This window comes from Choloepus didactylus, chromosome 19 (assembly GCF_015220235.1).
Source record: "Choloepus didactylus isolate mChoDid1 chromosome 19, mChoDid1.pri, whole genome shotgun sequence".
Taxonomy (NCBI): Eukaryota; Metazoa; Chordata; class Mammalia; order Pilosa; family Megalonychidae; genus Choloepus; species Choloepus didactylus.
Window position 1 is genome coordinate 34,503,265 of NC_051325.1, and position 22,554 is coordinate 34,525,818.

The 22,554-nt window shown below is 43.2% G+C and overlaps 1 protein-coding gene across 1 annotated transcript; it reads right to left on the reverse strand.

The window, feature by feature from the left end:
* Positions 1–16,688: 16,688 nt before the first annotated feature.
* Positions 16,689–19,453, reverse strand: ZCCHC3 (zinc finger CCHC-type containing 3). Its single transcript, XM_037811509.1, has one exon. The coding sequence runs from the start codon at positions 19,406–19,408 to the stop codon at positions 18,194–18,196; it is 1,215 nt and encodes a 404-aa protein (XP_037667437.1). The 5' UTR covers positions 19,409–19,453; the 3' UTR covers positions 16,689–18,193.
* Between the last annotated feature and the right edge of the window lie 3,101 nt (positions 19,454–22,554).

The following is a 22,554-nucleotide window of genomic DNA, read 5'->3' on the forward strand; positions in this document are numbered from 1 at the left end:
AGTTCAGATTTTGATAGGATTTGCATTGAATCTGTAGATCAGTTTGGGGAGTATTGCGGTCTTAAAAATATTAAGTCTTTCAATCCATGAACATATCAAATGTCTTTCCATTTATTTAGGTCTTCTTTAATGTCTTTCAATAGTGTTTTGTAGTTTTACAAAGTATAACTTTTTTACTTCTTTTGTTAAATTTAATCCTGAGAATTTTACTCCTTTTGAGGCTACTGTAAGTGGAATTGTTTTCTTAATACCATTTTTGGATTGTTCATTTCTTGTGCATAGAAATACAATGGACTTTTGTATATTGAACGTATATCCTGCAACTTTTCTGAACTCTTTTATTAGTTTTAATACTTTTTTAGTGAATTCCATAGGATTTTCTATACACAAGACATGTCATCTGCAAATAGTTTTACTCTTCCTTTCCAATCAGGATTCCTTTTATTTCATTTTCTTTCCTAAATTTCCTGGCTGGAACCTCCAGTACAATGCTGAATAGAAGCAGTGAGAGTGGTCTTGTTTCTGATCACAGGGGGAAAACATTTAGTCTTTCACCATTAAGTAAGATGTTGGCTCATAAATGGCCTTTATGGGATTGAGACAGTGCCTTTCTATTCCTACTTGAGTGCTTTTATTGTGAAGGGGTGCTGGATTTTGTTAAATGCTTTTCTATACTTTTGGAGCTGATCATGTGGTTTTTGTCCTTTATTCTATTGATATAGTATTATATTCATTGACTTTCATATGTGTGCAGATTTGGGTTTAATAAATGATGTTCTAACAGAAAAAAAAAAAAAAAGGCTTCTACAGTTTCCAGTTTTGCCCACGTGGAAGCCAGCTGCTACATGTGAATCCCAGGCTGGACTGCTAAATGATGAGAGACCACAAGGAGAGAGAAAGCCTGCATGGAGAACTTAACCCACAACTTGCACCAAGGCCCCAGACGTGTGAGTGAGGCCACCTAGAATTTCCCAGCCCTAGTTAAGTCTCCTCAGCCAACACCATGTAAAGCAGAGACTAGCCAGCCCGCAGAACTCAGCTCACAGTGGCGACCCACAAAATCATGAACAATAAAATATTATTCTCCCGGCTACTTTGGGGTGATTTGTTACTCAGCAGCCTGAAGAGTTTGTCATATATGTATATATCCCTAAATAATAGATTGTTTGGAATTGCTTATTTTTACATTGATAAAAATGGATCATACTACATGTTGCTTTTTGCTACTTGCTTTTTTCACTTCACTAAAAGGTTCTGAGACTCATTTAATTTGTTGCTTGTGTTTAGAGTTTGTTGATTTTCACTGGGTTTAACATTCCATTATGTGAATATACCACAACATATTTATCCAGTTACAGCAGCTGGAGTGATCTTTTTAAAATGGAAAATGAGATCACATCACTTCCTTGTTTAAAATCCATCATGTTTAGAATAAAATACAGACTCTTAACCATGGTCCACAAAAGGCGCTGCAAGATCTGGCCCCTGCCCAACTCTCTACCTGTCTACACTCACGTCTTTCCATCTTCCACACACAGGCCTCCTTGACTTTCTCCAAACACAGCAAGCTTGGGCCAACCTAACTTGGTACGTTCTGTCTCTTGTGCCTGGAAAACTCTGTACCCTGATCTCCATGTGGCTGAGCCTGTCTCTTCCTTCTAGCTTCAGCTCAAATGGTCTCCCCAGAAAGGCCTGTCCTGAGCACTCTGCTGTAACCCACCCGTTGCCCTCCACCCCAGGTGCACAGACTTGCTTATTAATACGTGGCACATTCTCATCATTGTTTGCAATGAACTCACTTTATGTTTTTATGTATTTATTTATATATAATATAATAAAAAACAGTGTAATCAGCATCCCAACACAAGAACTGGAACGTTGATTACAACTTAATTTCCCCTGTGAACTCCTTTCCCATTCCATCAGCCTCAGGTAATGCCTACCTTGAATCTTGCATTTATCTTCCCTTTCATTTTTTCAAACAGAACAGTTTTATTGAGATATAAATCATCTACCATACTATCCACCCATTTAAAGGGCACAGTTCCCTGGTTTTTAGTACATTGGTGGCAGAGTGCAATCATCACCACAATCAATTTTAGAATATGTTCATCACCCCAAAAGAAATACCACATTCATTAGCAGTGTCCCTTCATCTCTCCTGTCTCTCTTTTACCCCCCAGCCCTAGACAACCACTGACCTACTTCTGTCTCTTTGGATGTGCCTATTCTACAGATTACATATAGAGGCAATTCATACAATATGTGACCTTTTGTGACTAACTTCTTTGACTTCGCATCATGTTTTCTAGGTTCATTCATGTTATAGCATGTGTTAGTATTTCAATACCTTTTACTGCCGAATAATATTCTTTGTATGGATATACCATGTTTTAGTCTTCATAAATTTGTTGATGGACATTTGGGTTGTTTCCACTTTGGGGCAATTATAAATAATGCTGCTATGAACATTCATGTACAAGTTGTCGTGTGGACATATGTTCTCATTTCTCTTGGGTATTTATATATTTAGGCGTGGAATTACTAGGTCATATGGCAACTCTGTGTTTAACCTTTTGAGGAACTGCCAGGCTGTTTTCCAGAGCAGCTGAACCATTTTACATTCCCACAAGCAGTGTATGAAGGTTCTAATTTCTCCTTTGCTTTTGAAATAGAGTTTTTCTTCAAAATATAGTGTGTTGCCTTTTGCTTTATCAAAAGGGTAGCATGCTGTTTGTGATATTCTGGTACTTGATCTTTCACTCAGTGTTATAGTGCTATAAGATTCATCCAAATTGTTGTGCCTATGTAGTACATTCACTTTCCACTGTAGGAAGATGCCACAGTTTTCCTGTCTGTCGTCCTATCCACAGGCACTTGGATTATTGCCAGCTGCTTACTCTTAGGACCAGCACTGCTAACAGTCCTGGGTGTGTCCTTGGGGCTCACGAGCAGGAAAAAAGTCTCCTGAGTAGCTCATGAGAAGTGTGATCCTACATCTGAGGACATGTGAAAGTTCACTTTGACGAGATAATCCCAAACTTGCAAGTGGTTGTTCCAATTACTTTTCCACCTGCAAAGTAGAAGGGATCTTGTTTTTCTTCATCCTGCCCAACACTGGATATTGTGACACACCTTAATGTTTGCCTGCATCGTTCTCTGTCATCACTCTTTATATTTTCTTCATATCACTTACCACATTCTGAAATTATTTTATTTGCTTGCTTTTTGCCTGTCTCCTCTCCAGTAGAGTGTCAGCTCCAAGAAGGCAGAGATGTTTTCCTATTTTGTTCACTGCTCCATCCCTAGGAGAGGGCCTGGCACCCAGCAGGTGTTCAGTTAAGTATTTATTGAATGAATCAAAATCAGTGCTTGCTCCCTTTATCCAGTGTATGGATAGATGAGTAGAAAAATGGGGACAAAAAGTAAATGAAAAATAGGGTGGGATGGGGGCGATGATTTGGGTGTTCTTTTTTATTTCTATTTTTTATTCTTATTCTGATAATTTCTAGTATAAGGAAAATGTTCAAAAATAGATTGGGGTGATGAATGCACACCTATATGATGGTACTGGGAACAGCTATTGTACATCATGGATGATTGTATGGTATGTGAATATATGTCAGTAAAACTTAATTAAAAAAAAAAAAATCAGTGCTTGATTGAGCATGAGTGCACTCAAGTCCTATGGGATCCCAAAGTAGGAACTAAAGAATTGAAGAACAAAGCCTCAAACTACAGTTTGCCACTGAGATGTGCCCTTAGCAGTGCACACAGAGGACACTGAACCCTTTCGGGTGGGTGTGTCCGAGGCTAGACCCTGCAGGCTGTGGGAGTCCAAGGGCAGGCTCACTGCTTGGCTGCTCAGACCAGAGGGCGGTGGGTAGACGGTGAGCTTCCCGGACACACATGCTGACCACCGCCACCCCGCCGGCCCAGGCCACTGTCATCTCTCTTCCAGGTGCCCGCCTAGCCCTCCATAGGTCCCCCTGCACCCACCCTCCCTTCCAGTCTCCTCCCTGAAGCCAGAGTATGGTATTTTCTAGTCACAAATCTGATTGTGTCTCTTTCTAACTTAAAACCCTTCGGTGGCTCCCCATTGTTCCCAGGATAAGGACCCCCAGGCCACGCATGCTGTGGCCCCTGCCTGCCCATCGGACCTCATCTCTGGCTTTCTCCATCTTGTGCCAGTTCCCAGGCATGCTGGCCTCTTCACAGTGTGTGGAATGTCCACACTGCCCCACCCCACAGGGAACTGTGCAGACCATTCTCTCTGCTCTTTCCACACTCCGCTTCTGCTTAGCTCCTAATGGCTCTGCTCACCCCATGCTGCTTTTCTTCAGCGCATAAGTGGCCCACTTAGCTCACTGGACACCTGCAGCAGAGAAGATTTTAACACCCACCTCCTCTACATGACAAAATTATTTTTAGTAGCTGTCATGAAATAAAATGAATAAACTCGGGGTAACGACCAGAAAAGAAATGCAGACAGTGAAAACTTTCCTTCACCGAACTTTGTATATATAATCATATCAGTAAAAATAAATAAATAGTAAAGCACAAAAAAAGAAAACAATGGATCAATACTTTTTCATTAATGTATTTTTAAAAAAAGGAAAAACATACCTACATGGTAGTCTGCTGCAATAATAATTACATTCATTCCATTATAGTTTAAAAACAAAAATAGCTTAACAGTAAGAATCAATTTTAAGTATACTATTGAAATGCAGTAAAATATAATTTTGCTAAATAATGAAATTTGCAGTTACCACACAAAAATATTACACCTTGCAGTTTGCTGTTTTAAAATTTAAATACAGAAGCTTCAAGCGGGCATGTAGAAGGACAGAACTGAAGTAACTCAGCTTCATGATCACTGTGCCAGTATTGTTTATTCTGAGTCTTCTGCCTAAACCCAAACACGTGTAGTACCAAAGGGGCTGGAAGTGAGCTTGGAAGTTCCAAACCATTATGAACTAACCCTCAAGACTAATATGCGTAACTGAGCCTTAGTCTGTGTATGTCAGAGGCTGGCTGGATCACTGGGAGTTCTCTGAATTAACTCCCTTGCAGAATATAATGTTTATTAATGTATAAGTGATTAAAAAATGTGATTTGAAGCTGACAAATATTAACACTCAACTTAGACCAACAAAAGATTTCTTTTTCGGGAAGGAGTAGGTTTTCATTGACATGGTTTGGAATTGCGGGAACATGGTGATAATAAAAAGCAGACTGACTTTCAGTCAGTTTTATTACTGTTTTTAAATTCTGCGCAGACACCACACCCCATTGTTTCTGGCACCCTGCTTCTCCCATTGCCATACCCTTCTACTCCACTGCAGAGCACTCAGCTCCTCTTGTGATGAAACCCGCATTTGTGTAGGCTGGAAAGTCCATGGGGTCAGAAGACCCATCTGGTTTCATCCTCACCAGTGTAACCCCAACACCTAGGCTTTTAATGAAGGGAAGGAGCCAACTCAGGTGTGGACGTGTTTGTCCCAGATGCCATCGTGCCACTCCACCTGCCCCAGCTGGGTCTAGCTCTAAAACAGCTGTCTGTGGACCAGCTATTTTACAGTCTAACTGTATTATAAATATACGAAACAACCTCAAAGACATGCACAATGAAAAGAGAACAATAAGGACAAGGTAATTAATTTTTTTATTCATCTAAATTACTTCATTTTTTAAAAATTCAGAGATTATGATTGTATGTGTTTGTTTTACAGTACCCTTTGCTACTGAGTGCTTGAAATGTGTCTAATGCGAATTGAGATGTGCTGTAAGTACAAAATACATGCTTGATTTCAAAGATGTAGTATTTTTTAAAAAGGATGTAAAATATCACCCTAATATTTTTTTCTGTTGGTTACATGTTGAAATTACAATATTTTAGATATATTGGGTTAAGTAAAATGTAATAAAATTAATTTTACCTGCTTCTTTTAACATTTTAAAATGTGGCTATAGAAAATTAAAAATTACACTTGTGGCTTACATTACATTTCTATTGGGCAGCACTAAAATAGAAAATGGAGGCTTTTCTCATTTTTGTGTGGCAAGATAAAAAATTGGCAACCTTTTGCCAGTCCCCAGATTTTACAATGTGTTCTTTTTTGGGGAGGTACAGGGAGGGTGTTATTTTTTAAACCTTATCTTTGAATCCCACATTCTTAAAAACCTGGCCCAATGCTGGGCTACCAATCCATGAGATGTAGTTTCAGACTCAGAGAAGCACAAGGCAGAGAAAAAGAGATTAGGGCTCATAGGATTAGGGAATAGACTGGGGGAGGGAAGGGGAAAGGGATGGGGGAGGGGATTTTATCTGCCTATTGGATTCCATCTGGTGACTTTAAAATCACATCCCATTGGTGCATCTCCATGTCTCCTGGTGTATAATCCCTTCCCTACAACCTGACTTGGAAATTCATTAGACTTTTTCCACTGGGGATGAACATATAATTTATGAAAGGGGATGCAAAAAGTCAAAACTATAGAGACAGTAAGAAATCTGTGGTTGCCAGGGTTTTGGGAAAGGCGGGAGGGTGAATAGATGAAGCATGGGATATTTTTTTAGAGCAGTAAAACCATTATTATGATATTGCAGTTGTGCATACATGATGCTATGTATTTGTCAAAACCCACTGAATTTTACATTTCCTAATGTATGGAAATAGGAAAAAAAAGTCATTTAGACATCAGGAGAATATCAGGATGGAATGCAGAATGTGACAAAGCAATCTGACTATTACAAATATGTGAAGAAACCTTATTGAATGGGGGGAAAGTGCTGACGTAAGTAACTTTGAAAATGAGTAGGGTGGAGTCTACAGGCAAAATAAACCATCCATAAGTACTGTACTCTAGTTGATAAAGTTTGGCACAGGGGTATAGGTTAACAATTCTGACACATGTATACTGGAATTGGACAATTAAATAAGTAGATGGCCAGTCATGGGAGCCAGGTTTCTCACTGTTGGGGTGAGAATTTACAGATAAGCAAGTGAAGGAGGCCAGAGTGATCCAGGTGGTAATGGATTAGAGTTAGAAACAGTATGAATTCATGTTTAACTTAATATAGATAAGATGGTTATATATAGAAATACTTATAGATATTGGTGTATACACACATAGATTTCTTTGTTCTCTCAGATGAGAGGGCCTAAAAGAAAACACCCCAGAAGCAACAAGTACACCCGGCCACCAGATCTTGGTTTCTAACACCATTCTCCAATAAAAGGAACCAGGGCCCCGATTCTACAGCAGGGGCAGGACATTTAAAGATGAGCCTGTACTAGAAAGTAAGGAAGTGCCCAACAGCAATGACAAAACACTCTACCATACTTGGGATATGTCAAAGGGACAGGAGCAAACTGAAAGGGCTCCCAGAGGTCAAAACCAGAACAATTTGAGCAACAAAATAAAGAAGATTGCATTATAACTCAGAGTATAAAATAAATTTCTATGGGTCCATATTGCTATAAATAAATGATTGAATACATAAATAAATGCAGAAAAGGTAAGTCCCCGGTATAGAAGAATTCCAAATAATTTTATGTAGACACGCTGCTCTCAAGGAGTTGAATCATGACTCCCCACTTCTTAAGTGTGAGCGAGTATGAAAAGGGGGAAAAGGAGAGTACCTTTATAGGGCAGAGATCTGACAAACACTATCTCATTCAGGTGATCAAGGTCAGCACAGTGATAAATCATGTTGAAATCTGAGAAACTCCCAGCCAAGAGGAGCCTAATGAAACATGACAACAAGCTGTATCCTGGATGGCATCCTGGAACAGAAAAAGGACATTAGGTTAAAACTAAGAAAATCTGGAAAAAAAAAAAAAAGCTATGTACTTGAGTTAATAAAATTTATCAGTACTGGTTCATTAATTGTAACAAATATACCATATGAATGTAAGATATAATAGGGGGATTAGGTGGGAAGGAGAGGTATGTGGGAACTCTGTACTGTCTTTGCATTTTTTTCTGTAAATCTAAAACTGCTCTAAAAGATAGTTTCTTTTTTTTTTTAAAGGCACAGTTAAAAAAAACAACACATTTAGTCTTTTAGGCCTAGTGTCAAAGCCATTTCATGCAACCTGCCTTGAAAATGGAATTTCTTCCATTGGTCGGAGAAATGCTCATTTATCCTACAGTTTTAGTATGTTCTAAATCCAGGAGTTAAATTGTTCATTAAAGGCGTGCTACCAATTAATTAGGTGATTGTCTCATAAACTCAGCATCAGGGTCTTTAGTTTGTATGTACTTGAAACATTTCAAGCAAGGAAAGATGAATAGTACCTTGATCGTTCTAATTTAACGAAAATACCTACAATGAAATAAATCCTTACAGGGCAGATTTTAAACACCAACCACACTGCCTAAATTTTCATTGCCTAAAATTATTTTAGTAAAGAATGGCATATATTGTTGCATAATTAAAACATTTTTGCTCCCCTTAAATAAAAAAACAGCCAAAGATTATTCAGGCTGGAACTGGCAAAGGAGGTACAGCTAGTTGCTTCTAATTTGGAGAAGTCCTTAAAAAAAAAAAAAAAAAAGAACGTCTTATTCCTACATTGAAGCTAAAGGGAGAGCAGGGTCGAAGCTTATTGGTGGTGTCCCTGGGCCGAGGGCAGGGCCCTAAGCCAACGGACCTGCCCATTGGTGGGCTGCCCGGCAGCTGGGGGCGCCTGGGATGGAGTTCGGAGCCCATTGGCTGCCTCGCTAGAGGATGGTGTAACGCATCGCGAAGGCCTGTGCGGCCGGTTTCTACGGCAACAGAGGCTTGAAAGAGCCACTCAGATTTTGGTGCTCGCCCCCAATTCCCCCCTTCCGGAGGAGGCAGGGCATGCTGGATATGAGGGCCGGTGGAGGAGGCATGGGGGCTGGGAGTTAAGGGGACAGGGTCCTCCTCGGATCAAACCACCCTAGCAATGCGATATTTGAAGTGGACTCGAGGAACCGGACCTGCGAGTTCGCTTGAGAAAAAAGCAGCCCGACAGAAAGGCGTGAAGAAGACATAGAATTCCATTCTCCCCTGAGCTCTCCACTGGCAACACTCTGCATGTGAACACGCAGCCTGGCGCAAGTAGGCACTCACTGGAAGAAAGAAAGGAAGGAAGGGAGGAAGGAAGAGAAGGGGAAAGAGGGGAGGATCGAGAACGAGAGGCTACGTGGCGTGAGATAACGTGCCCGCCCTGTGGGACTGTAATTCAGTCCCCTCGAGCTGCACGGCTATGACAGTCTTGGATGTGGCGACTTGGAAGAAAGAGGAGTCGCTGGTGCCCTGGAAGGAGGGAGGCGGCGGCAAACAGCTCCTGGTGTTGGAGAGGCTGGACTTCAGTTCCCTCTGGCTCTGCCACTTACAGCAGCATATGATTCAACTCTCCAGATCCCAGTGTCTTTGTGTTTAGGAAATAATAAACAGTACTTCCTTCATTGAGTTGGTGTCATAACTGGGTTGAGATGAAGCATATGATGACCTTAATACAATGCCCGAAACAGTACACCCGGCAATCCGCAGCAGCTATTATCCTAATTGAAAAGGAGATAGGATTTGACTTAAGTGGAGAGAAGGGGGAGGTCATTTCAGGGGGGATGAATCTTACAAAAGAGACCAATTTTGGATGTCATATGGAAAATCATAGGAGATGATAGTCAGAGGGCATATAATAAAGGAAAAAAAATGAAAATAGCTGCAGTTTACTGAGGGCCTGGCAGTCTGCCAAGCCCTTTACTTGGATTATGGATTATTTCATTTTCCCTCCAGCTCTGATAAGGTAGTAACAATTAGACCCATTTCTCTCATTTTCCCTGGTAAGAAAACAGAGGCTCAGAGAGACTTTGTGTCTTGTCTGAGGTCACAGAAAGGACATAACAGGGCCAAATAGGGGCATTTGTGGGGCCCCAGGCAAGAGTGCAATTGGATGCCTGTAGACCAAATGTCTTTAGAGAGTTAGAAGGTAATACTTTAATTTAACAAAGTGCTAAGGAAATATGTTCTATTCTCTTCCTTGACAAATATATATCTTCAGAACAACCTGGGAGGCCAAAGTTCAAATTTAGAATTCTAGGAGTCACAAAGTTCTGTTCCAGAATGTGTTGGTTCACGGAGAGCTGCCCTCTGTCTGGATCTTGCACTCAGCCCTGGTCCAGCTATTTCCCTTCCCATAGGTGAGAAACTGGCATGGATGAGTGGACATGCAGCCCCACATCCAAGTTCTTTCTGCAAACTGCTACTCCTAGGCCTCAGGTCTATAAACAGGGATCAGACAATGAAGTTTTCTCTCAGGTGACTGGTGCCAGGGATGAGGCCAACACAAGCCTTGCAAGCAAGTTTAGGGATATTTGTGAAGGGAATCCCAGAGTCTCAGACCAGGATCTAGAAGGAATGGGCACAGACTCTGGCATTCTTGTGCCTACAGAATCCTCACTTTATGGGGAGGAGTGGCAGGGGTAAGGCAGTAGTGAAGCCAAGCTTGTGAACACAGGCATTCCATGTTTACTGATTTCAGGCCCTCAGATAAATAGGGGAGGATGGGCTGACCTCCCAAGCTGAATGAGTGAATTAAGGAGGAATTTTAAGGATGAATTAATAAGCCCTTCTTTAATATGAATATCATTAAAGAAGGAAAAGTAGACACGTGGTGTCCTCATCTGTCACACAGTCAAATAATATCTAAATCATTCATGCAATAAATATTTACTGGGCTTTTACTATGTGCCTGGCACAGTGTGAAACACTGGAGCTATAATCATGAGCAAAAGAGACATGGTCCCTACCCTCAACTCACAGCCGAAACGCAGAGGCAGACATTAATCAAAGCATGGCATAAATAAATACGTATTAAACTTGCAGTAACTGCTGGAAGGAGGGGCCAGGGAGTTAGAGCAGAGCATAAGATTGGCTGATCTAGGAGATTAGGGAAGGCTCCATTTAGGAAGAGGTATTAGAGCTGAGCATCTGGGAAGGTAAGGGTTAAATATGGGGGAGGGAGGAAGAGTGCAAATTCTTGGAAGGGCTGGCGGGAGCAGACCCGGAAGCCAGGGAAGCCTGGGTGAGGGGGTGAGGCAGGGTGGAGAGGAGGCCCAGAGGAGGCTGGGCTGGTCCTGCAGGGTCTGGTGGCCCCAGGGAGGATACAAAGCCTTTGAAGGTCTTTAAAGCAAGGGAGTAAAGTGATTAATTTTTTTTTGGTACAGTTCTTGGATTGAAGGAGACCAAGGACAGAAGCAGGGAGACCAGTGAGTTGGCAGCTGTAGACTTACTTAGACTTTTCCATCAAAGTTCCTATTTTTAAAGATAAAGGAGAATGGACTCCTGTCCCTGCAAAGTCTGCAGGAATTTCTTTTTTTTAAGTCTTGTGTTTTGTTTATTTTTGCTGTTAAGTTTTTTTGTGTGTGTGGTTTTTTTTTTTTTTTTTTGGTTAACATGAAATAGTTTTACACACACACACAATAAAACACAAACAGTATAAAGAGATACGCAGTGGAAAACAAGTTTTCCTCTCATTCCAAACCACAGATACCCAGTTTGCGAAACCTACAACACTTTCATGAATATTCTTCCAGAGTTACTCAATCTATAAATAAGCCTATGTATGTATTTATTCCACCTTTTTAAAAAATAGATGGTAACATGCCATATTTTGCTTTTTTTTACTTTACCATGTGTTTTAGAAATTGTTCCATATCAACATATATATAGAACTGTTTTTTTAAATAGCTGCATGGTATTCCAATTTTGGATGTGCCATAATCTATTTAAACTATTTATGGACAGTTTGGTTGTCTCCAGTCTTTGGTACCCCAACAATGCTGCAGTGAACATCCTCATGCTTACATCCTGGTGTGCACATTCAAGTGTAGATATAGATTCATTTCCTGTAAATGATATTGCTGTGTTAAAGATTATGTGGATTTTAAATTTTAAAAGGTGCCAAACAGCTTTCCAAAGATGCTGGTATGTTTTGTTTTAAAACTCTGAGAATTTTGCATTCTCCTCCATAATATATGTGTTTATTTTCACGTACACATCTTTCCCCAAATCTTCTTAGTCACATTGACAAGTCAGCAAGTGGTGCTGTGTGGATCCTATGGCTTTGAACATGCCTGATACATCCCCGTGGACCTCCACCCTCAACTTGGTGTGATCTGACTCCTGCTCACTCTTCAGTACATCTCCTATCATCCCACACTCCAGCTATACAGAACTCCTTCCAGTTGCTCTTTGTCAGCTGTACCCGAGTTGACACGAAGGGAGGTAATGGGCACTCTGGCTGAGCATGTGGTTGGAAAGGAGTCTAGGAGCCTCTTGTGAGAGGACTTGGATGTCAGGCTGAGTCTGAGGGCAATGAGGAGCCCCAGAGGGTGTGGCATAGGGGTAAGATGGTCCGTGTGCCAGACTGGCATTTTAGATCGTTTGCTCTTTGGTTTGCCTCTGCTCTACCACTCTACCTCTGAAAGGCTCTCACCGATAACCTCCACATTACTCAATCCAATGGACACCTCTCGATCCTGATTTACCTACCATTTCTCAATGCCAATTTTACTTGAATTCTTGCAGGCCTGGACACAGTTGCTAACCCTTCCTGCTTGCAAGCATCCTCCCTTGGTTTATATTACTCCACACTGCTTTTTTTTCCTTCTTCCTTTTGGTGTCTCTGTTTAGTTTAATTGTCATCATATACTTTTCCAACAGGGGAAACTCACAAATCTGAGTTGCTTAAAGTATGATCCTAATTGCTATAATCTTCCTCCCCTAGACTCTCTCTCATGACCCACTAGGAGATTGTGAGATCAATTTAGTGGGTCATATAAGCATTTGTAGAAGAATAAAGCAATAGAACAGAAAATATCAGTGTGTGTCATGACAGGGTAAATATTGTTTGGAGAAACTTGTTTCAGATGTATATATACATACATACACACACACACACATATGCATCCATACGATGACTGCAATGTAAAATGTCTTTCTTACTGTGGGCTGTGGTTAAAGAGTCTGAAAGCCACAGCTATACAATGACACCTATGTCTATCTTTACAAACCCAGAACTCACCTCAGAATTTAAGACCTGTGTATATACAACCACCTATTTCACAACTCCTCTTGGACATCCTCTGTGGAGATCTCAAAGTAAACACATCCAAAATCAAACCCAAGACCTTCACCCCAAATTTGGGTTTCTCCTCTGTTCTGCATGTCAGGGAACAGCCCCACCATCTATGCAATTGCAGAAGCCAGAAACCTGGGAATCATCCTGCCCTTTTCCCCCAGCTCATGTCAAATACAATTCCAAGTCTTGTTGACTTAAACTTCTAAATATCTTGTTACCCTGCCTGCTTCTCTGTGCATTTGCACCATCCAGGGACAAGGTACCCTCATCTCTCACCTAGGTAAACTGGACTCCACTTGGACTCCTCACCAACCCATTCTCCCTTAGATCTCAAATGATCTTTTAAAAATACAACCCTGATCATGTCATTTCCTTACTTAAAAATCCTTCAATATCTCCTCATTGTCTGTATTAGTTAGGGTTCTCTAGGGAAACAGAATCAATGAGAGGTGTCTCTGATTATCAAATTATAAAAGTGACTCACACAACTGTGGGTATGCACGAGTCCAAATTCTGTAGAGCAGTCAGCAAACTGTCAACTCCAAGGAAGATGTCCTATGAACTCCTCAGGAAACGAACCGGCAACTTCGACGAACTCCTCAGGAAATGCTTCACTGGGCAGCTGAAGAAGAAGTGAAGGTCCTCTATCTGTCTCGCTTATAAGTCTTCAACTGATTAATTGGATTAAATCCAGCCAATTGCATTCTCTCATTGTGGAAGGCACACCCTTTGGTGAGTCATCAGTCACAGCTGCAGTCAATTGACTGATGATTTAATAAACCAGCCTGTTGGTTTATTAACCAGCCTCAAACGTCCTCACAGCAATTGTTAGGCCAGTGTTTGCTTGATCAGACAGCTGGGTCACCTGGCCAGGTTGACACATGAACCTAACCATCACGTTGTCCTTAGATCCAAATTCTTAGCATGGCCTATCAGACCCTCAAAATCTTCAGTCTCATCTTGTATCATCTTCCTTCCCTTCTCTGTACTGTGGCCACACTAGCTGTGATGATGGGCAGCATCCATTCCCACTCTGTGTATCTTCTTGTGCTACAGATGCCGGAAAGCTAAAACATTTCCCGACTTTCTTGTAGCTGGGTCTCTTGTAGTTAGATGCACTTGCATGAGGTTTGGAAGGTATAAGTAAGGCAGAAGTTAAACAGTTTTGGCTGTTTTTGCTCATATGAATTGTTTTGGAGATGTTAGTGTACAGTCTCTGGCTTCGTGGAGACAGGGAAAGGACTCAACATTTTACCATCCTGTTACTGGCAGTGGCTCTCTGATCCCAGCTTCCTGTCCTTGGGTAGCAGCTTGGCAGTGTGTCCTCAAACACAACCTCCTGGCTCCCATCTTTCTATCATAGAGGTAGTAGCTCCCCTGGTAGGGCAGTTCTGTGGTGTTCTAGGAGTCTTTCCTAATACTCAACCTTTGTAGGGCCCATCACTTCCTTCAACAGTTAGACTGGTTCTGTTTCCTAACCCTGATTGATACATTGGACTTTTAGAATTGGCCATGCCTCCTTACAGCATAGGGTCAGTATACTTACTATCCCTTTTTCCTAGGCTAATTCCTTGCCATTCTTCAACTCCCACCCCATCTCTTGGTTAACTCCTTATATATCCTTTTTTCTCAGCTCAAATATCATTTTCCCTGGGAAGATATCCCTGACCCCTAAAACCAGATCAGCTTTCTTTGTTAAACATTAATGTCACCCTATATGTTTCTTTCACTGCATTGTCACAATTTGTAATTATATATTTGTGGGACTCTAGGATTTGAGCCCCAGGGGACTAGACTATTTTGCTCACTGCTGTATTCCAGTGCCTAGAAAGGGCCCACATAGATTTGGGGCTTAACATAACATGTTTTGAATGGATGAATGAGTGGAATGGAGGAGGCCAGACTGGAGGCTCTTAGGACAAAATCATGCTTCTTCAATGAGGCTGAAAAGCTGTGTCACCTCCTCTGGGCTTTTGCCCCTAATCACATCTTCCTGCCACTCTCCAGTCAGCCTGAACAAGACTGTACTCTCTGACTTCCAGATCTCTGCTGTCTAAAGACCTGGCTCTTACTTATCTTGGAGGTCACAGTTGAGACATCTTTTCTAGGAAAACTGTACTTCAGAAGATTCTACACTCTTTGGATTTATTTTTTCAGAACAAGTATTTTAAAATACTTTATTTAAAAAATTGTCTTCCTTTTACTTATCTGTATTTCCCACCGCCAGTGGCTGTCTTGTTCACTGATGTATGCGGAGTGCATTGCACAGGGCCTGGCTCCTAATGGCCCTCAATGAGTATTTGCTGAAAGATGAATCTATGAAAATCTGCTTGTCTGCCAGCCCCAGTCTGAGAATCTCTGTACTCTCCCCGGGAGCCCAAAACAGTGAGGAATTGTAATTTGGGGGCTGCGTGATTAGGAGTGGAAGCTGGGGGTTTTGTTCTGCCCTGGCTGAAGGCTCAGTCCCTGAAACACCAGGCAGGAGGCCCTGGAGCGGATCCTGTGGGGGTTGGGCAGGGAAACAAGAGAGGGAGAGGGGAGGGACTGGGAGAGCGAAGGTTCCTTCCAGAGAGGCTCTTTGGCACAGGGTAGGCTTCGAGGAAGGGGGTGGGGAGTATGCTGAAAGCAGGCTTTCTCCCAGGCCTCTGGCCTCCAGCCCTGTGAGAGGGAGGGAAACCACAGGCAGGGGAGGAGGGGAAGAGTGAGGAGGAAAGGAGGATGTAAGGGAGATGAGGAGGGAAGGATTTTGGGAGACCGAAAGAGCCTACCAACTCCACCAGATCAGCTTTGGATAAACCTTCTCAATACTGAGTCAGAGAATCAGCACACAGAGCACTTTAATTCTTAGGATCTGATTATCCTATCCTCTCAAGAGCTGGAAAATCCTTCAGAGGGTGTCTGGGGTCTGCAGGGGACTGGACCCAGACTTTTAACTATTCTACCTCTAGGACCAATCTTCCTGGCTAAGCTTGGAGGAGTGGCTCAGATTTTTGGGATGCTTCCAGGATCTCTCCCTTTCTCTTCCTCCCTTAAAGCTTTAAGAGACACAGTAAAAAAAAAAAAAAAAATCCTTTAACACTTTCCACCCTATTCATGGCACTTATAATTTTAACTAAGATGCTGAGGCTGGCATCTTACCTCCCTCTTTCCTACTGGTTTGTAATCTCCCTGAGGGTAGCGTCATATTCACCTTGGATCATTTAGAACAGTGGTCTTAAATCTGGCTGCCCTTCAGCATTGCTCCGGGATGCTTACTAAAAATATTTTCACTCACTCCCGTGATTCTGATCCCAGGAAGGTGAGTTAGGGCTTAAACTCAGGAGTTTTAAAAGTGTCTTAGGTGATTCCGATGCATGGATGCAACTCCAGAGGGCCTGGCATAACACACTAGGGGCTAGGTGCTGGCATGTAGGGGTGGGAAACGTGTTTGCAGGATACACAGATGGTGTGTACGAAAGTACAGATGGACTTAGGGTCTGTGTGACTGCATTCCTGGGCAGGTTGTGCAGGGCCTGCAAAGGTTTGCAGGGGAGGGAGGAGTACTCATTTAACACTTGGAAAAGGAAATAGCACAGCAGTGTTAGCAATACAAAAGATAAATATTTATTCAGAACAAAACTCAATCGATTTTACATTCTAAGCCACAAGGAAACAGCAAAACGTAAAGCAAAGACAAACTGTAAGAAAAGCAGTGTATTGTCTTTTCTCCATTAACTTGATAACACTTAGTTGACCCCTGCCCTCTGGCTTGGCCTAACTTGGCCTATTTTGCAGCTACATTTTAGAGTTAACACCTCACTTACAATTCCACTTTTCTCCTAAGAATCAGGAGGTTGCAGATGAGCTCTAGCTAGCTGGTACTCTGGGGTTTCTAGCTACAGAGGCTAAGGTGCAAATGTAAACCTTTGGTAGGTTTCCTTACTCAGGAGCAACTATTTCTCACCGGTGGCAATGGATGGGGAAGGGTAACGTCCCCAAAGGACCTAATGCACATTTATCCAGATGTGGTACCCGAGGGAGCAATGACTGCACTCTGGAGTATGTGCCCTGGTCCTTTATCTCCCAAGTATTCAGAAGCCCCTGCTAAATCTCTTTCTCCTCCCCTCACCCAGATGATTTTCTTGGCATTTCTCTGGGCTCACTATTCCGGAGAGATTAGACTTTCCGGACCCTCAAGTTGTGAGGAAAATGTTGTGAAGTGTGAGAGGTAGTGGGATGAGCACCGGGCTTGGGGTCAGGGAACTGTACTCTAGGCTCAGCTCTGTCACCAGAAGGCGATGTGATTTCGACCCAGTCACTTAACCTTTCTGGGCCTGTTTCATCTGATGGACAACCAGGGAGTTGGTCTAGATCAACTTTCAGGTCCTTTCCAGCAGGAACTTCTAGATTCCATGATTCCATGAAAAATGGCTTCTGAGCCACTGAAAGAGTTCTCACAAAGTCCATACATTTTTATGCCATAGGAGAGGCCCTTGGCCACCATTAAGAGCTTATTGACTCAGATTACATACACTTCTAACAACACTGGTTTCACAAATTCTCAGACCACATGGGTTAGAAGCAGCAAATTAAAAAGGGAGGGGAAGAGCCGCAAAAGGTAGACACCCTGACAGAAGCCACAGCCGACACTGTTTTCAACTGAACAAACCCTGACAGAGTGCCTACCATGTGCTGGGTGGGCCCCATACTTAAGTGCTGGAACATAAAGATGAGCAAGGCAGCCCAAAGGGTGAAAATCCAGGGAGATGACAAAGTTGCGGGGGGGGGGGGGGGGGGGCAGAAGAAAAAAAATAAAAACAAAAAATCCCAAATACAAAAACGAAAACAAAGTAAAAAAGGGAGGGGTAACATATCTGCACATTACAGTTTCGGTAGTCTTTACTGATGATAGTCACCAATTCAGAAAAGGCTGAAATGGAGTAAACTCGGTTTAAGAAGGCAGAGAGAGCTGTCTCCTGTAGGTTTTAAAAAGACGTCCTTCAAAAATGATAAAAAACGGTTTAAAAAAAAGTTTTGGCACTTAGAGGGGTAAGCTGGCTGTGCGTTCACCCCGGCAGGCAGGCGGCTGTTCAGTGCCCGGCCACCCCGGTGAGCTGAGCTGCCACGGAATTGTGAACTGCTTTGGGACACTGGGCAAAGGCGTGTCCTCGCTTGCCACAGAGGTTGCACACGATGCCCTTCCGGCAGTAAGGGCTCAGGTGCCCCTCCTCCCCGCACCTGAAGCACCTGTCCTGCGTGCAGCTCCCGCTCATGTGGGTCCGGGAGCCACATTTAAAGCACGTCTTGGGCTGCCCCTTGTACCAACTGTAGCCCCTCTCGGCCCCGAGGAAGAAGGCCCCAGGCAGGTGCCTGACCCCGCCCTCCCCCTGGCGCAGCTCGATCTCGCACTTGTACTCCCCGGTCCAGATCCCAAACCTGTCGGTCACTTTCACGGGCACGGCGAGCACGTCGCAGTGGCGCTTGAGCCAGGTCACGATGTCCTCCACGTCCACCGTCTCGTTCCGGAAGAGGATGAAGAGCGTCTTCAAGCTGGACTTGCTCCGCCCCAGCACCACAAAGTTCTCCCAGCAGTCCTCCTGCTCGCGCTTCTCCTCGTAGACGCGTAGGAACAGGGCCAGCTTCTCGGCCGAACGGAAGCTCACGTCGAACTCGCGGCTCCCGGGGATCTGGATGACCGCGTAGATGTCGCTCGGGTCCATGCCGATGGAACGTAGAATGAGCGCGCCCACCACGAAGTCCCGGGTCGGGCAGGCGCCCTCATCACCCTGGAAGCAGATACGCACGAGGAAGCGACCCTTGCCCGGGCCCGCCGCAGGGCCAGGTGCCGCTTCCTGCTCATCCTGGGGGGGCCGCTCGGCCGCGTCCTCGGCCACGCCGGGCCTGGTAGGGGCCGCCATGGCCGCCGTCTCGGCTTTCTTCCTCCTGCCCGCCTCGGCTGCACCCTTCTTCTTGCGGGGGTCCGCCGCCTCGCTGGCCGGATCTCTCCGGCGGCCCTTCGGGTCCCCGCGACCGGCCGGGGGGAAGTCGCCGAGGCCCGGCGCCGGCAGGCCTGCTGAGGCGCCAAGCCCGCCGCTCGCGCTACCGCTGCTTTCCTCCTCCCGCCGCGGAGGCCGCTGCTCGCGGAACTCGCCCTTCTTCTCGGCCAGGTTCTTCACCACTTGGGCCCAGCCCATCTTCTCGCGGCCGCCCTCGGGCTCCTCGCCTCGAGCTGCTGGACGCGCCGCGGGCAGGAGCTGCGATCGCCCCCGCTTCTTCTCCTCCTCCGCGCCGCCGCCGGTGGCCATTTTACCTCCTTCCCAGGATCCTCCACTCGCTCCCGCTGCCTAAGAGCGCCCATCGCGCGCGCCCGCCCGGGGCTGTGGGGGGTTTTTTGGTTTTTTTTTTTCCTTTTTGAAATCCGACGCTTCTCTCCCCCGCCCCCGCCCCCAAAGGTATTTATATGCGGCGCATATTGGCCAGAGCCGGCCCTGAGCCCCCCTGGTAACGGTTGCACCACGTTTCTGCCAGCGCTCCCTCCAACCCCACCTCTTCTGTGCGGAAGCGGGATGGGGAGTTTGGAGGCTCGTCCCTTTCCCCTGCGCGGGTTTGGCAGCCTCGGGCCTCGCTCTCGAGGATTTGTGATTTCGCAAGCGGTCCTCGATGATTTCATTCGAGCAGCATTACTTACTAACGGCTCACAGCCTGAAGGCGGGACAGAGTTGAGGAAGATCTCGCCCATTTTGTTTTCCTTTTTCTACCTCTTGTGTTAAAACCTGTCTCTCTCCACAAACCGTAACATAATGCATTATTTTCTCCAGCGTTGGATTATGAACATTTTCAAGCATACAGAAAAGTTGAAAAAGTTTCACAGCGAACATTTTATCATTAACTTTTTTTTACCACTTCAACTTTATCAAAATTTTCCTATACTTTATCGCACATGCATCCATAGCGTTATTTATTCATTAGTCCTTATTTTTACACATTTCCAAGTACGTCATGTTTTATTTTTAATATTGCATTATTTTTATTTTATAGAAGATCTCCATCTTATTAATTACAACAATTATATTGAGCACTTTTTAAGAACATGGTAATGTGCTAAGCACGTTGCAAGCTTTAACACTTGGACAATCTTACAAAACGATGCTGTAAATTATACCCGTTTTACAGATAGAGAGTCAAGGGCTTGGAAATGGGTTACATCACTTGCTGAAGGCACATTAATAGGCAGCTTCAGGGCCTCACTTGTAAGTGGCTTATCTTTCTTCAACCGCTTTGCTTCTGAAATTGTGGATCAAGAACTCTGCATCAGACTCTCCAGGAAACCTTGTTAAGGAGCAGATTTCCAGGATAAAATCAGCACTGTGTAGCCTTTCTATTCTTCCCCCATCTGTCTCAGTTTATACTTTGGAGGTATTAATAAGTGTTGGATGGTTAACACGTGGGTTTAACCTCACTCCTGTCTGCTGCTTTGTTTTCTTTATCCCTATCTGTGTGCATTTCATGGTCCTTCAGTCACCTTTCCATGTTCCTTGCGGGGAGAGGGGGGAAGGTGGGTTCCAGAGTTAGGAATACCCATGGTTGAGTCTAGCTGCTTCAAATCTCAGCCCTGTCATACCGGGCTGTAGCCTCAGCTTGCTCATCCTTATCAAAGAACATTAATATCTACTCTTAGAAGATGATAGGGAAGGTTTAAGGTTATTCCTCCTTTCTGTGGATGTTGGATTCTTTCCTATTTCTCTTTTAATTCTGTTTACTGAGCATTTTGGAGAAAGATGTCCTTGTAAGTTCCTGGCTCATGATTTTTTTCCTTCACCCCAATGCCAGGTATCAGTCTCAGGGAAGCCAACATCCCTGACTCTCGTCCCATTTGGAACTTCCAGTTCCCTCATTTCGTAACATTGTCCACAGACACCCTTTCACCCACTCACTTGCACGATCGTACTCAGAACCTCCATAGTCAGCCTTCTCTGACACCATCCCATTGAGGGTCTGGGAAGTCTCCTTATAGCCCAGCAAGGGTAGAAGTCTAGGCTCCCCCTCAGTCTTTTACTAGTATGTGTCGGGGTGTGGCCTCAGGTTTTTCTGTAGTGTTTGGCTGGAGTTGCACGGCTATTGTCTAAAAGTTTTTTGCTTTACTAGGCTGCCCCTTTTCTTGTTCTTTGGCTAAAGAGGGCAGCCTTTTGTTGTGGCTCTTTTTGTCTGTTCCTGTTGGTCTTTCCAGATTTCTGCTTCTTCAGCTCCAAGTTTGGGATATATGAGGCAAAAAGATAACCTAGGCAACTTACCACCGTGTTGTTCCTGGTGTACGGAGGTCCATAGCTTGTTTTTTTTTTCTTTTCTTCACCTCTGAGTCTTCTCTTATTTGTTTTACCCAAATATCTATGGGTTTTACTTGTACTTGGTGGGAGGAATACGGAAAAATATGTATGTGCCATCTTCCTTGAGCAATTCATGTTTAAAATTTGTATTTTTTTACATTGTTGTGATAATGCTGTACATACCATCTCGTGTCTTTTTTTTTTCATTTAATATTATATTTTAAGCATTTATATTGTTATATACATAAAGTGGTGTGCTGGTAAATATTTAACAATTGGGTCCCCAGAAAATTGTGTGTATGTATATACACATATATGTATATATAGATTTATTATAAATTTCACTTATTTTTGTGAATTTACACGTGATAATTAAATATATAATTTTTTTTGGTAAATTCTATACAACCAATTATTTCTTACAAAAAAATTCCTTGATTTTTGCAGAATTCTTGTATCTCTAGCCAAGCTGTGGTTGCAGTTGATGGAGTGTTATTCTGTCCTGAATGTTGTTTGATTTTTTTGTGTTAATGAGCAAGACAGAAATGAAACAAGGACATATGCTGGAACTCAATGGCAAGATAACTTCTGTGTTGAATTGGATAGTAGGTTTTGAATACAGGAAAAATAGTTCCTTATTTTTTATACTAGTCACAATGAAATGACTACAGTCACATCACATGATTAAATTTATTCTGCATTATTTACATATTTTTCCCATCACTTTCTCAAGTCTGGACAATATTTCAACAAAGCAAGAAATTAAGTGCTGATTTGTGATGTTTGCATATTTCAATGGTATAAATACTCCGTATAAATTTTAGGTTCAGCCTACCAAGTTCTAGGAAACCACTGTTTTGGATTGTAATTGGAATTGCATTGCATTTATAGAGTATGTTAGGGAGAATTGCCATCTTGTGATACTGAGTATCCCCATCTTTGGGCATACTTGATTTTCCTTTATTTAGGTCTTATTTTATGAATTTCAATAACATTTTATAGTTTTCTTCATAGAAGTCTTGCATAATGTTTTGTATTTATTGTAAGGTACCATATGGCTTGATTGCTATTGTAAATGATCTCTTTAGAAATTACATTTAAAGGGTAGGAATATAACTGAATTTTGT